The sequence below is a fragment of the Mugil cephalus genome, chromosome 13, assembly GCF_022458985.1.
Source record: "Mugil cephalus isolate CIBA_MC_2020 chromosome 13, CIBA_Mcephalus_1.1, whole genome shotgun sequence".
Classification (NCBI taxonomy): domain Eukaryota; kingdom Metazoa; phylum Chordata; class Actinopteri; order Mugiliformes; family Mugilidae; genus Mugil; species Mugil cephalus.
This window is the reverse complement of record NC_061782.1, coordinates 15,907,135-15,924,074: the sequence shown is the minus strand read 5'-3', so window position 1 is coordinate 15,924,074 and position 16,940 is coordinate 15,907,135. Positions and strand designations below refer to the sequence as shown.

Genomic DNA, 16,940 nt, shown 5'->3' with positions numbered 1-16,940 from the left:
CATTATTGTACTGGTACATTTTTCCATGTGAAGGTAAAGCAGACATCCTGCACATCAATCATGCCATGCTGAGGGGAAAGGCCTGTTTAATCTGCCAGCAGACTCCGCGGGCTCTCAGCCAGGCAGTCGAACATCACCTGCAGGAATACCCCAGTTACCTTCCAGCTTCTCTGTGGAGCATTGTCAAACTATAAATCATTATTGCTTGTGAATCCAAAAAGATGACTGTATGATGAGTATAGGCTGAGGCTCCGCCTGAAATTCCACTTGCATCTATCTGCTTGTATGAACTGGATGGCACAGAATACATTAAATAAAAAAGCATACTGTACATAGGTGGTGCTAGAAGGTCTAAGGGGAGATGGAAGGTCCTGGTGGTGTGGGCTGTTCCATCCAAAACAGACAGGCATTCCTGGAGTTCATTTGACAAACTGTAATTCACTGAAGCTGACCAGTGCAGACGTCACAGCCCCCTCTGTGTCCACACAGAAAATTTCAACACAGAACAAAATGCTTAACACTGCACTTGAGGTGGAGGCAAGTATAAGATTTCCAGAAGTTCCTGCAAATTATTTTTTCCTTTCCTACATACTCAATCAAAGGGCAAAGTTTAAACCACTGTATAAAGAGCATTTGAACTGACCAACAAGGCTGCTAGCTTAGCCTTGGTTAACATCTCTCCAGAATAGTGTAAACTGAGGAGGCATCCTGGAGGATCCATTAAGCCATTATAATGAACCAACCTCTCTGAACCACTAACTCTGGCAGGAAATTGCTTTTTCCATTTTCTCCCCGAGTTTCTCCCTGCACTACTCTCTCCTCCTGAGCCAGCATCTCCCCCTGGCAAACTCTCATAAAACAGACAAATAAAATAGCAGCAGAAGTGGCGTGGACAAAATGCTAATTTTAAATTAATTAATACTAAACTGACATTTTTAAAATTTCTCCATCAGAATAAAACTCATTTTTGATTCTTGACACCTGGAAACTCAGTGAAACAGCAATCGGTAAAAACTACTGTATCAACTGAAACAAAAGACCGTGACACAAACTGTACTGTCAAGCCAGTGTAATGGAAAATACTCGCTTGGCTCCGAGAGCGGACTGGAAAAGTGTAGAGAAAGCTGAGCTCACTTATAGGTCTGACCTAGATTCACTGCCCCGCCTAAGGCATATATTATCGAACTCAAGGTAAGGAAAAGTCGATACCTGCACTGGGCAGCAGCCGCAGACAATGTCTATGGTTGCAGTAGCTTTAACAGCAGGACTTCTATTGACGGACTTGGGTGAATGGCAACAATAACACAGAGCTGTAGTTTTCCATTTCTAGGTCTGCCACTGTTATACTCTTGCACTTTCATGCAAAATAAATCTCAGCTCAGACACACAACGCTGACACAAAATCACACGGAAATATGACAGAATACGCTTTTTTTCCATTCAGCACATTACAAAAGGCTGCAGGGGAACCCACGCTGGTTCAAAACTGCACGGCTTGAAAATCCATACAGCTCTTTTATCATAACAAAGGCGGTAGACACTTTAAGTACGTCTAACTCAGCATATTCACTCATTCGTAGCTCTGTAGTACACAGATCAATCTGTCAGAAACTATTAAAGCCTTTGTACTTATCCTGCAAGGGAATGGATGCTAAATCAAATGAGCTCTGAAATCTTCTTAGCACACACCTGGGCTTGTTAGTATTGGCAGAGAGACATGGGGTGATGTCACTGAGCCAGCTGGAGCAGGTCTAGTCAATTTCCTTTGCGGGAGGTGTTGAGGTCTTTGCTAAACGCTAGCTCTGCTGCTGGAAACGGCGCAATATGAAGAAGGGAGGGGTTTGTATTTGATTCAGATCTTTGTGTAAGTGTCACAGGTGTAATGAAAGTGCCAAGGATGACAGTGTATATAACGGTGTGCTTTAAAAAAAGGCTTCAGGCTGTTTTTCTTTCTAGAAAAGAAAGCCTGAGGAGGTGGTTTGACTGTATAAGAAAAACAGCCAAGCTGAATGAATGAGTAAAACAGAATACAGACTCCATAGAAGAGAGAAGAGGATGAAAGAAGGCAATGATAACATAAAACTGGAAATCATAAATCTGGAACAAGATGTGCATGAGTTCCACACAGATCACTGTAACTTTGCACTGTGGTCACACCAAAGTGAAGGGGCCTCTACTTAAAACCACAGGACCGTGCAGTTCAAATTCATGGAGGAAAGCACTTGTATAAGGCCCCCGATAAAAGGACTTCAAGGTGTTGGAATATCCGCCTCACTATGGCTCCCCATTGGGTTGAAAACCTACCGGAGCAGGGAGTGAAAACAAATACATGAACTCGAAGGCAGGACACGTGACACTTCAAAGCGATCCTCCTCTACGGACCCTCTACCTTAAGGCCAGTGTGGCTCTTACACCCATCGTGAAACCCAAGTCCCACTGCCTTTCCTGGTCAACGCTTCCTCCTCAATGGCTCATTCCCCCGTCCTCCTTCTGAAGGAACACATGAGTCCCATTACTGTTTTACTGTCTCAGCACACCATTAAAGCTGAACGTCAGCCCTCGTTACTGGGCCTGCGCCTCTCCAGTCGCTCTTGTGCTGTATACGACAAATGTCCTTAAAGAAAAGAGATTCAGGCAGAAACTTAAACCTCTGTGTCAGTAGTCAGGTTTTAATTTTTACTGCATTTCAAACGTATATATTATATATTTTGCTCGACGGTGGATACCGGTTCCCGGAAGTGCCGCAACATATTCTGGTCTTGAATATCAAATATTCGTGCTTTATATCAGCATGCAACTGACTCATTAAACATTGAGCATTGTCAAACCGAATCACATATACCCTAAAACACGATCTTGGCCTTGTCTGCTAGCTCTTCCCAGAGGTTAAACAGCTGACTAAGGACTCTCTGCAGCTGGCATTTGTAAATCCGGCATGTCTTGCTGGCTTTCCATTAAAGTGAGGTGGAATAATTAATATGAGTCTGGAAGACATTCCTCTAGCTAGAGGCAACATTCTGGCCCACAGCCTAAACCAACAGTGGGAAGAAACAGGGCTGACTGTGAGCCAGAACGAGCCTCCAGATGGGGCTGAGTAACAGCTAATAGTTAACAGCAAGCTTCGGACAAAGGAGGCGAAAGCGTTGATTTAGGGAAAAGGGCAGAATGTTTGAGGAGGTCTGAGTCATGAATGAGTGCGTACATTTCGAATGCATGCTGCTTATTCCTGCTGTCTTCGTTGTGCATTTGTTTTGATTACTCACCACTCTCGCTCTTTTCAATGACGTCGACCACCTCGCCTGCTTGGAGACTGATTTCTGCAGGCTCTTGTTTCTCGTAACTGGCCACCACCACATACTGTTCCAGGAGCATGGGGTCCGAAGCATCCAGACCTGGAGTTGATGGAAAAAAACATGCTGTCAGCCAGCTGCCAGCCATAGGTCCCCGAGAACGACTGTTGGGCACTCGTTGTGCCATAGGCCACTTTGTCTGTAGAGCTCAGCCAATCACAATATTCACAGGGTTCAGTGCATCTTCCCCAGAGTCTAGCCATAGAGCTGCATCCCCCTCCAGCCCAACATCAAGGGCAGCGGAGATGCTAAAAGTCTAGGAAAAGAACCTCCTTCCGAAAAGTGACGTATCAAGCAGGCAAGCCTTGAAAATCCATTCTGTGTTACTAAAGGGACCTCATCCTTATTGTCCAACAAAGCTGAGTCCTGGTCAATACATGCAGGTAGACACATGAACACAGTTTAGAGAGGGCCAGGAATGGGAAAGCAGAACATGAAGTAGTAGTGACAGAAAAGTGAGCTAAAGCCAGCTGAGGACAGGACAGTAGAGTGAGAGAAAGAAATGGTTTCCCTTGGAAAATAAACCATCTGCTAAAAAGCCTCCTTCTCCTCACTTGGGGCTGGAGTTGGAGAAAGAGTAGGGGGTTGTGTACGCCAATCATAAGAGTCGGCGCTAGGGGCCTTAAATAGAACCAGATGAAGGGGCTGGAGCTGCACTCGGAGGGATGGCCCAAAGTCTCCATGAAACACTAGAGCTCTGACTACGGCGTGCAGCTCAGCCAATGGAAATCGTCCCCTCTCTACTTCGCTGAGTTAACCACATAAGCACCAGCAATGACTTAGTTTTTTTTGTGCCCGCTTTCCTAACTGGGTCAACATCAGTCACTTCACCAGATTTTGGTTCACTAACTAACAACAGGAATGCCTCATTAAAAAAAGAGACACATGTTTTCATTTGTGAAGGCATTTAAAGAACGTATAATGTGCCCAAGCACATAACCAACATCCACAACACTTTTTTTGCCCTCCTCTGCCTCCACGACATTAGCTGAGCCTGGCTGAGACCTTAATCATGAAAAATCTTCAAAACAAGCGAGGCTGAATGGGCTAAAGCAGATCTAACAAGTGTCAGCTGGAACCCAGACGCAGACCAGCTGACGTTCGGTTCACACATTAACAAGAGCTTCTGCTGACCATCGAGTTCAAAGCTGCAAGCAGAAGGACCCACTGTCTGTATACTTTAGATTAAATCTGTTTACACCAATGCTACTGTAACAGCATGCTTGCACTCTGAGGATGGGTTTGAATAACTAGAATAGACAACCTGGTTCAAAAGCTGCTTTTGCTAGCTGAGATCGGTAAATGTCGAGTTTTGTAAAATTCCTGAGCATTTTTCCAACAAAATAATGACACGAAAAGAAGGAAGAATGTCAAGTCTGAATAAAACATATTTAGAAAATGTGTAAAACTCTGGAAAGTGTAACTCTGTGTCTTCCTGGGGAGCGAACAATTCAGTCCAACAAGTGTAAGGCTTGAGGCTTAGATAAGGAGTGATTGAGAAGGTTTGAGTTGAGCTGCTGTTTCTCCAAAGACCTGACCTGGCGGCAGTCTCCCGGGCGCAAGATTAACATTTCTGTAAATCTGGATAATATTTTGCATTAAATTTGGGAATTCCAACTGAAATGTCTAGGAGCCAATAACTCACACAGATGAACTCAGCACCCATTAGCATCGCACATGCTAAAACCTGCCAAAGAGTCAGATGCTGGATTACTGCGGTCAGGCTGTGGTTTGTGAAGCTCTACATTATTTATGCAAGATGTTTTGTGCAGACACAACAGAATGAACACTATTTAATGGTTGCCCCTTTTCTTCTGTATATGTATAACATGGCAGCAGCAAAGCTTGATATTTCTTCTGACAGCGTTTTGACGCTAACAAAGAAACAAGGTGACACACTCATACATTGTTATTGTTGCTAGATATTCTTCAATTGTGATTTTTTATTTTTTTTTTACCTTTGCTTACAGTATGTCTGCTGTTGTGTCAGCTTAGTACCATACAGACATAACACATTTTCTTGGCTGCAGCGATGATTAAGATATGGGGAAAAAAATGGGGCTTCTGGGTCGTATGTAAATCAAGCTCTCAGTCGTCACCTATGCTCTTAGCCTGTCTAGATTTACAGATTTATAAGGAAGCACTTCCTTTTCTAAGTGCATTTTAAATGGACGTGTTAAGCAAACAGCAGCCTTGTGGATTTATTCTCCAGATTTGCAATTTAATGCCAAATTTGGTCTTAAAATAAAAAAAAAACGACCTTTTGGGAACCCAGTATTTGAATATCCTAAAGTCGGACACTGTAAAGAAAGGGAAAGAAAGCACGAACTTGTCAACAACATGATCTCAAGACAGATGGACATAAAACTTAGCGGGTCATGAGCTCATAAAGCTATAATCTATGTCAAATGATGTAAACGTAGCTTTCTAAAACAAACAATTAACTGCCGCCGCTAAGAGAACAGTAAATCGGTGACCTGAGGTGAGTGAGTAAAGACTTTGTCAGCAAAGTCAACAGGCCCCGAAAAACAAAGCTAATATTTCAGGCTCGTTCAGGAAATTAAATGTTTTGCAACAGCAGGAAGACAGAGCACGAACAAGGAGAACATGTGTGAGAGAAACGAGGTGAAAGAGCCTTGGAGAGGATCGGCCTCGTTCCAAATAAACTATGTGTAAAGAGTTTAAAATGAGATGTACAGAACGGAAGCACAAATCAAGGCTGCAACCAAATGTAGCAACTCAGTGAAGCTTTAATCAGTCAGTCCTTGGAAAGAAAGGAGAGTTCACGTTGAATAAAAAACGTGGAACGTCAAATATTTAGCTTCTGTTGTATAAATGTAAGAAAAGCATCAAAATCGTGTTCATAAAAGTTTTCTGTGGTTCATGTGAGTTATGTCTGACAAATACACAGAGAACTGCTGAGGATATGTGTGTTTGGGTATGCTACACATGGAAAAAAGTCCTTCCCTTGCTTAACTGATGAAGAAATATTGACAGAATAACCCACAATTGTCCATTCAACCTTTCCTGAGTCAACTGGTCAGTCACTTTTGAGGCCCTGAATAATAAAAATAGAAGTGTAAAAAACTGTTTTAATAACTAGACCACACGTTTCCTCTTGTTTGGATGTGAATAGCCTCAATTTAAAGGGTGAAACTGGACTTTACGCCCATATTCATATACGCCAATTAGGCATAGCATATAATAACATTATAATCACTCCCTAATAGTGTGTATGTCCACCCTGTGCCTCCAAAAAAGTTGCAACTTATCAGAGAATAGACATGGGACTTCTGAGGGTATCCTGTGGTGTCTGGTAACAGGATGTTGTTAGTGGGGGTCTTTAGGTCCTGTGGGTTGAGGGGAGGGACCTCAGTGGATCAGTGCATCCTACAAATCCTTGATCAGTTTAGGATCTAGTGATTTAATTTAGAGGCCAGATCAACACCTTGTGCTCTTCCTCGTGTATTTTTGAGTGGTTCCTAAACCATTTGTGTGCCTGTGTTAGTCTACATGCTGCCATGTAGCCTCCAATTAACGTCCACACCAATGCCAGGTCCAAAGGTTTCTCAGCAGAACACTGCACTGTCACAAGACAGTCAATGTTATTTACAGTGGTCATAATGTAGTGGCTGATCGGTGTACAACTGTAACCTCAGTATGGAAGTAACTGTACGAGCAATGACGCCTCACAGCATTCATTGAGTATTTTGTTCTTGGCTTTCTTCGGATAGTGCTATTAGCCACTCTCTGTGTTTATCACTCAGATTTATACATGTGCTTCCTGCTCCCACCCTTGCACTCCCAGGCGTGCTAACTCCATCCAACCCCCCGACCCCACCCCCACTTGGCCCTCATCAGCTCCGTCCAAAGACGATGACAGCAGGGAACTTTGCAATAATTCATCACCGAGAAGGTGGAGAACAGGGAGTCTCGTTTACCCTTTTGGGATGTTTACTTTGTGAGAGATCTTTTTTTTTTTTTTTTTTTGGTTGATAGGATAGCTGGCACGGGCCTTCACGATTTAGTGCCACGTTCAGAGCCCCGGGGTAACTTTATGAGAGCATAACCGGGCTGAGAAGAGTAAGATTTGGCAAAGCGCGATGCCTTTGTTTGGCTCATCAGCTGCAGATGTGCAGCTGGATTAGAGAGGGACACAGAACTGCTGTTCAATGTAGTACAGATGTACTCATGTCATTGAATCAGTATGTGGCCTCGGGGGAGAAGGGGCAGACCACAAATAAATAGTACAGAAATGTTCCCCAAAATCATCTTACAGTGAGACAGCCTTCACATTGCTGTTAAAAACTGCTGAAAAAATATTGAGGCAGATCAAGTGCTGTGATCTGCTGAGTGCCTCAATACTTTAGAGATCAAATTGCAATTGTGAAGAGATTAGAAAAATGCCAGGAAAACCTACATTAGACAGATTCCCACTGCGTTCCACAGAGTTTTCCTTGGAAGCCTTTAAAGTTTTGTTTAGATTTGCTGTAAAATGCATCGAGTGCCTCAAGAAATATTTGGAGAGCGGAGGTTTGCAAGAATTTGAAATCCACATTGTTTACACCCATGTTTGGTTCCTAGCAGTCTTCCCTCTTCCCTTTCTTTCAACCGACTCATGATCGGTAAAATGCACGAGGCCACTACGGGGGCACACATCGCGTAAAGTGCGTCTTGGTGTGCAGACACATGACAGTGATAAAAAAGAAAAAAGAAAAAACATGGCTCCCCTAAAGCTCCCCTAGAAATAACATCAGCCGATACAATTACACTGGATGATACAAAAAAGACTGGAATCAGATTCAAGCTGCTACTTTAATGAGCGCGACTTCAAACCAATCCTCCACTTCATCAAGTTTTCCAGCAGAAACTCTGACGCCTTCACCGCTTGACAAGCAGTATATGGAAGGAAAAGGACCGTAACGTATCCCCCTGACAATGCTGACACCCCACATGAGATTACAAATAAATGATCTCATTTTCATACAGAAGGGGTTCTGTCTTTAAACGTGGGGTTTTGAAGCTCACGCTCTGCCTCTAGGGGGGGTGAGTCCACAGTGACAAATGGCCAGTTATCAGAAACAGAGCGGCCTGTATTGGATCTGCTGTGTGCTGCAGGAGGGGAGGGGGGCGGAGCTTCCACACAGCCAGAGTTCAGTGGTAAATGGGCACGATGTTAGAATGCATTAACTGAGCAGCAATATTTATGAAGAAAAAAAAAAATCCAACATTTGATTTAAACTTGGGTTAAACCACAAAATGACTCTTTCAGGTACTGTGAGCCTCATTGTGCACAAGTCTAGAAAGGGGTTGGTGGCGCGTCTAAGGGACACAGTGTTCAATAGCTGTTCATTGAGAAAGAAACGGCTGAACCAGCGTAAGCTCGTTAAAGCGATCTGAAAGTGCTCATTTGCTGTAATGATTTCCTATGCCAGTTTAAAATCTTATCCATCTGCAAACACAAACAAACACCCGGACCTCTTGACCCACCCACCATCTAAACCCTCAGCAGATTAACCCTTCTCCTCCCGACGAGCGCGCGCATCCGCACTCAGCGCTTAAACACCAGCACGGACACAACCTCACACATAAACACACACACACCCTGCAGGCCCCCGGAGACCTGCAGCTCAAATAAAGACAGCAAGTCTGCGCACATAAACGCACTCGCTCGGCCCGTGCGCAGCACTGACATGGTTTCCACTTGCCACGTAAACCTCCTCTCCTCTCCAGCTGCTTTTCACATGCACTACACCCCCGAGCACTCTGTCTCTTTTCCTCTCCTGCACAGTTTCTAACCGTCCTCTGGTCAGATAACTTTCTGCCTGAGCGCTTTGAAAGAAGCTCCTGAAGCTAAGTAGTAGTAGGTAGTCTTTCCCTTTAGGGGTTTGCTTATGGCAGAACATCACTTCATTATTGGTCAACTCCATTATACGTTAGACAGAAGACAGCATGTCTTTATTTGAACCTCATGTACATATTTGTCTTAATGTGATGCAGAACCAAAACTGTGGTCTTCTTCAGTCTCAGAGGACTCGTTAGTTTTCCAAAAAAATCCACCGATCACCGTGCAATCCAGCGACGTAGCGCAAGACGCAAACAAAGCGAGTGACCATCTCCGAGTGTGCTCTTGTAATTTCTCCGGCTCGCCAGGTAAACAGAGTTCCTAGTCGAACCTTTAACAGCTCGCAATTTTGTGGCAAAGGCCCACATTCTCCTGTTTGGGGCCGGGGCTCAGTAAACTCTTATGGGAGACCGGCACCGTGTAATTACGGAAACCATAAGCTGCAGATGCAGCACAAATTTGCCACAGACTTGCTGCGCTTTATCTGCTGCCCTGCTTTAACAGAGAGGGATCAATCTTTGACCACTAATGTCCAGCACGGGGACTATGGTTTGGAGATCAAGTATGAAGAGACCGTACACTATGTGCTAAGTGTTGACCGTGAATTATAAACCAAGTTGGCATACAGTAAAGTGTGCTATTATTGTTTTTATTGGTTGATTTGATCGGATAGACTTAAAGTGGGGATAAATATAATCCCATCATGGAAAGTAACTTGCTGATAACATATTTGATATTAAACCGAATCATTTGGAATAAAACAGCTGGAAACTGTGGATGCAAGCGGCATCGATGAACTTTCCAGGCAGCCGATATGAATATAACTGGAGGCCAATCTAATATCTTGCACAGACTGAATCTAGGCTACACACACACACACATACAGCTGAAATAAGACAATTTTTCCATTTCACTATGTCGCTGGAATTCCCTGTTACATAAAGCCTCAATACCATGGAACACATAATGAAATTAGGTTGGGGTCTTATTTCATTTGGTGGCAGCTCCAGCGCAGCTTTTCCTCACAGCGGATCACCCACAGAAAATTAACTTGCAGGTCGTGTGCACACTTTCACGGCCCAGCTATGTCAACTGCGGTAGACTGCAGGAAGGATGGCCACAGCGCCGTCTGATTGCAGGACCAACATGTAATTCAGTAATGCATGCGGGTATTCTGAGCATGCACGCGCACACTAATACACAACAACTGCACAGCTGTTCAGCAATCCCCTCTCATACTTTTCCTGCCGCCTCCTACGCTCATATCCCCAGCTGAGTCACTCAGTTTTTCTGTCCTCCTCGCACTCTCTCACACACAAGAACACCAACCACCGCTGGCAATGCAAATACTGAGGCACACACAGGTGGCCTCCGTCACCCAACATGCATTTCTTCATAGTAATATGGATCATTTTAATTGAAAAGATCAAAATCAATCGCAGCAAAATCCAAGGTATAATTTGCAAACAAGGGCTGCAGACACCATTTATCATCACTATCAGTTAATCTGCAGATAATGTTTTACAATTAATAAAAGGTCACGTCTCCAATTTGTCCAAACATATTCAGCTGCCATGTGTGACAAATCCACAAATTCTGTCATTTGAGATTGGCTAATGAATAAATCCACTAATCTTTTCAGCTTTAAATGCTCTTCATCTTTACAACAACTGGGTACCACGTCACCTACAATGCAACTCAACCCCTGCCAGTACGTTCAAGGCTTTCAGCTTCAACCAACTCTGACATCATTTCCTCAATATCCTCCACTCTTGTAAAGAGATTTGGAAACGCACAGTTGGTGGAATTCCCCCCTTTTAAGCAGCTGTTTGAAAACTGATGAAAACCGTTATAGTTTGTGTATAAAGATGCCTTGAAGTCACAAAATAAAACACCTAGCAGAGATGAGTGATGAGCACTGACTGATGTAAAAGAGTTTCCTTACCTGATTTTCGTCTGCCCGAGCCTCCGCAGTCTCTGAAAAAGAAACAACACCAGAGCAACATTTTCAGTCAGCGCATTAATGCGACTCGATCAATCCAGTAACTGGTTACAGCTGAATCTCTTCCTGAGACCATGCAAGTGCAGTTGGCACACGGGTGCCAGCCAAACCCTCTTTGAGAATGCATGCAGAACTTGACCCACTACCAGAGGGAGGGAGACAGGGTGGGACACGCACGGGTGAGTCCCACAGTAAGTATGTCAAGGACAGTAACTAAGCAAACATCAGCCTTTTTAGTCAATATACATTAACGTGTGAATGTCTCAGGACAAGCGGGTGATGCAGCTGCCACTTTTTAACAGAACGGCACTTATGTACCAAACAACAGTATCATATCTCCCTCCTAATCCCATTCGTTTTTGGACAAGAAAGCGTCTTTCTGTCCCAGAGCCTGGACTCTAACCAAGAGAGTTGGTGTCAATGAACCTGCTCTGTGCTTTGACGCTTGACTCGCCATTCACTGCTCTGACATTTACTGTACTTCTGTGGGTTTTCCAGAACTCTGACCTCCGTCTGTGGTACGGAGACATTTAGGTTTAATTCTTACCGATCTCACCACAAGTATCGGACCGCTCACACCTCGCAGTAAAATGTGTCTCGGAGCCACCACTTGAGATCCGACCCCACCACAAATTTTCATTTGTGGTGGGGTCAAACAGGGGTGTTAGTGAGAAAACGGGTCCTAGTGCTATTTATAAATATACATCATTATTATCATGTTGCATTTGCCTTCATTCAACGCCTTTTGGGTAAACATACCTGACATAAACACACCTGACTGTATTGACAGATAAAGAAAATAACTGACAGATTCAAGTTTAAACTTTAAACATGGCTAAAAGTAGCAGGGACAATGACTCAGCAAGACATTTTGGTCTCAGCAGTTAGCTTCAGTTAGCTTCTCATCTGCTGATATTGCATCATCCGCCTGGGATTTCGTCGACATGGCATTCATGTCGATGTGTATTTAAAGAATTTTAATTTGCGATGGAAAAAATTGTGGGGGGATATATATACACATATATATATACGAAATGTCTAATCAACCAAAGATTTCATACCCCCCCCCCACAAGTGGTAAGATGTTTTCTTACCACTTCTTTGTTTGCATGTGTTTTCTCAAGCTGCAACATGATGAGCTCTCACACTCATTCAGACTGAGACATTTGCGTTATTGTAAACCGTCACCATTCTTCTATCCAGAAAATAAACAGTAATTTTCTAAGTCTGACAGAAGTTTGTCAATTAGAAACAAAGAGTGAGTATGTGATGAATACGTTTTAATTCACTCATCAACGCATTGCCGTTTCAAATTTGAGTCCTCATGCTTCATTTACCGCAACGCAGGTACATCAGCGGTGACGCTTTGCAATTGCATGAACATTTCAGACCAGACCGCTGGCTGCACGTCCTCGTTTAGTTAGCAGATCTGCAGTGAGGTTTGACACAGATGGGAAGAGACACCTGGCTCTGTGGAGGGGCCAGCGGCAGGGCTGGAGCCAGGGCCAGTTATGGATATGAGCACATGTTTGGATAAACCTTGCCCAACATTCGCCAGGTTACAGTCTGTTCACCGACTCTCTGTGAATTCACGGATTCCAGTTAACAAGAAAACTTTTTCAAAGTATTTTGCAATTTGTAAAGGAGATTTTTTTTTTTTCTGTGCAGTTTCACATTTGGTTTTGCTTTACAGATGACAACAACCACAAATGTAAAATCCCTCTGGAACTACGTATCGGGTCTGGCAAGCAGCGTAATATTATTACCTTAGTTCAAGCAAAGCGACACATCTTACTGAACTCTTCCTCTGTTGATTCAGATAAAGTCATTTTTGGCACGGGGCTTCTCTGTTTCCAGATGCACAATCAGAGACGGATGCGTTATGAGACATTTCTAATCACACACGTAATACCTCACTTTTTAATAGCTTCATTAAAGACACACAAACTTAATTACGAAATCAAACGACCATGAGTGCGCTATTAAATTGGACTGTGACAGAGCAAGAATAATGTTTATATTGCATCTCTAAGCATGCTGTGGAAAAACAGCTGCTGTATGGGCTTCATAACTTTGTATATGATACAAGGAGCTGAAACAGCAATAATGTTAAACATTCACGCCGAGCCAACAGAAAAAAGGGGGTTACAGTTTATTAAAAAATAAGCACAGCCTAAACAGATTGTGCGCGGAGTAAATGTGGAGAGGAGAGGAAGTGAAATAGTGTGCACATCTTCTACAGGCAACGTGAGCGTTTCTTTACGTGCTGGAGCAGATATTTGGGATACATCACAGTATTTACCCACTTCACAGTGTGCAAAATCCTTGTTTAAGAGATGTTAATGTTTCGGAATATATGATGTTTATTTTGCTGAAATCCAGAAGGGGAGGGGTTGAAACTGGAACTATAGAGGAAGAATGATGGGGATAAAGTAGATGCTTGACCTGCCCTGCTTGTTCGTGACCCTTAGCGGAGAGGTGGAGTAATATTCCTCCCAGGAGGAGACTGAGCACACAGCTCCGACTCTGTGCTCTGTCCTCCTATCACCAGTAAAATCTAATAGATGAGGCGAAGGTAAGGGGGAGCCAAAATATGTCCAAACACTATTAAATGTTTCAGACTTTTTTTTTTTTTTTTTTGTGAGTTGAACGCGAGAGGAAGAATTTGGGAAACACTCGTCACTGTTCACACAGTTTTGGTTTCACTGTGTGGACGCCCATGCCAGGAGATGCAAGAACAGTGCGTTACAAGTGCGCAAGGGCTGAACACGTCATTAAAAGTCCAGACCCCTGAGAATCCGTCCTAAGCCCAAGTTGAGAGGGACCATCTGTTTGCGCACAACTGCAGCGCAATCTTTGTAGGTGGGCCTATTCGAAAAGGAATGCGTGAGATATTACTATTTTATAATTTTCTCACATTTTTCAGCCGAGCCACAGAGGACTGGAGGATCTGCCCTATGCCGTGTAAACATTATGCAGACGCTCCTGCACGGCCTCAGATTAACCTCTGCGGGGGTTAACCTCCGGTTCTGAGGGTCAGCGGGTCGGCGTCATTGAACAGCAAATCATGACGATAGAGCCAAGGTCTCATTTGTGTGTGTATCTCGTTTACAAAGGTAACAGTGCTGTGAGACACACACACAAACCCGAGTCTCCAGCAAAGTTTGGCCGTGATTGCACAGTGATGTCAGAGTAGAGGAATGTTAGTTCGACCACGTATCAGCCACTAATAACTTCCCTTTCTGTGTCAAATTAAACTTCAAGCTAAGAAGAAAATGCTTTGCAGACAAATACAGTGTGTTTTATATCATTTAAAACACGTTATTGCGCATTGGTATTAATCATGGTGTGTTTGCACATTCACAATGAGGGACGGCAGTTTAAGGATACAAAGCAGGTGTCCACATTAAAGCTGAAGGTTAATAATTGGATTCAGGTTAAGGTTATCATTGGAGTTAGGCATGCAATGGTTAGAATTAAGGCTCGTGTAGTCATCGCATGGGAAAGAAAGTGACGAAGGTATGGATCTGTGCTGAGCTACAGAGGAGAGGTTTTAGCAAATGAACTGATTTCATTCAGAATGCAAATGCATCTTGCACCTTCCTTAATCTGTGAATGTGGTGGAGAAAAACCACAACCCAGGGAACTAGTCCATGAAGTTTGTAATATACACTGTTGCCCATAAAGTATTCTTGATAAAGTGTACATCTTCTCAAAACTTTAATGATCAATCTCTTCAATCAAACATAACAGAAGTGTACAAATCATATATACAGTCAATGGTATAAACAGGAATAGGAAAAGAGGAACGGGTCTGAAAACTAAATGATACCATCTCTATGGGTGTATCATTAGCTGCTTGACTTGGGGTTACAGAGGCGGACTGATCCTCAGTGCCCTCAAGTAAAAACCCTGCTTTATGTGTGTACAAACCGATGGGTTGATTGCAGAGAACAAATTTGTGTATACAGTATGCACTCACTTGCCAATTCATTAGGTACTGTTAATACTCAGTTTGTGTTGAAACAGCTTAAGATGATGTTTGTGGATTGAGTTAAACACAAAATTGTTTGCCTCCAAAATGAAAATGTTAAGATTTAGTGTATTAGTGTGTAATGAACTGGCAAGTGAGTGTATACATTTTTGTTTTTTACATTTACATTTTCTGCAAAGTGCAAAATACCTCTCACTTAAATGTAGTTTAAAGAATGACACAACAAATGTATCTGTCTGTGTATTTTAACATGCAATTCAACAGTCAGTGAATTGCTATTTAAAGTGGAGAAGTAAGCTGCTCAAAACTGGAGCTCGTCTCCTAGCTGCACAAAAAAAAAACAAAGAAAACAGGAGATTTCCCTACTGGGATTAACAATCCTCAAAGCATTAACGCTTACAATAATATATAGTTAAAAACAAAGTCACACTAAAGATGTGGCACCAAAATTCACCAGTTAACTGATGTGAACGAAGCCACATTATTTGTCGAGACAAACATCCAGACTTAAATCTGCAGGGTTGAGCAAATGATCAATGACCAAAATGTTGTATTTTCATTTTATATATAGCCACCGGCATTCAATATGATGGAGGCAATTTAAACGCCAAAATATTCTCTGCATGTATTCTGTTGTAGCCTAATTTGGGCCTCAGGGTGTGGGATGAATTGTAAGAATATTAAAAAAAACAAACATGTTTCCATAACACAAATGTATGATAATGTCGAAGCTTCATTTTCTTCTGAGGCTTCTAAAACTTCTTCATCACCGTTTGGATGTAATGCACTGTCCAGTTCTATGCAAAAACATACCCAGACTGCAGGAAAACCTGGCTCCAAAGATCTTTATGGGTCTTACGTGAAAAACATTACTCACTAAAAAAGTGGCCTTTAAATTAAGAACCTGAAAATGTTTCACTGTCCGCCCAATTCATTTCAGTTCTAACCAACATTTAGTTTAGGTGTGAGTGTGTCACACGACTACGGCCTGTTAATGGTGGAGGCAAGCAGTAATATGTAACATCTCTACAGAAAAGGTACGAGTCCACTTTGTTGTAATGTTCCCAAACACTTTACACTGCATTTGAACGCATATCGGCCTAATACCCAACGGTGAGGGGTCTCTGTGGATCATCCCACAGTATCCACAATAATGCCAGGTCCAAACATTTAACCCGTAGAACTTTGTATTGTCACAAGATTTTGTGAATTTCCATTATGCTGTGGCTGATCGGTGTATACTGCTATATTTTTAATCTTACTGCATGGCTCCCTCTTGTGACGGAATAACGTTACATGCTTTAATTTCTAGTTTTAGTTTTTAATGTGCGCAGTGACCTCTGTCAACCATTAGATGGCAGTAGCAGATGAGGACAATGTCCATGACTATCACTGATTATTTTGCTCAATATTTCCAGTTATTTTCCCTTCGTTTTAAACACTTAACATGAAACATTGTCATTTTTAACACCAAAAACATTTCTATGATCTTGAAACACCGGCTCCTAAATGTAATTTTGAAATAGTCCAGGTCCTCCTGCAGTGAAGTGACCACTTGTGTGGCACGGCTTTTAGACCTCGACTGGAGGAGGGTCTCACTTTAAAGTGGGATTGACGTGGTTGGATTAGGGGGGTTAAAGGTGGTGGGCCTGGGGGTAGTGGAGGGACAACTCAAGACGTTACTTTATCACAGTTTTCTCCTTCAGCGCAAACAAACAAGATACAAGATGGAAGTTTGATGTGTTTAAA

At 42.8% G+C, this 16,940-nt stretch overlaps 1 protein-coding gene across 2 annotated transcripts in view; it reads right to left on the bottom strand.

The window, feature by feature from the left end:
• The window catches only part of sh3pxd2ab (SH3 and PX domains 2Ab), a 50,700-nt gene that overhangs the window by 18,189 nt on the left and 15,571 nt on the right, over positions 1–16,940 (bottom strand). For both annotated transcript variants that reach the window (XM_047602790.1, XM_047602791.1), the window contains exons 6-7: positions 11,141–11,172; positions 3,264–3,392 (exon numbers count right to left, since the gene is read on the bottom strand). In XM_047602790.1, the coding sequence (XP_047458746.1) occupies positions 3,264–3,392; positions 11,141–11,172 (161 nt within the window). The remainder of the gene's footprint in view (positions 1–3,263; positions 3,393–11,140; positions 11,173–16,940) is intronic.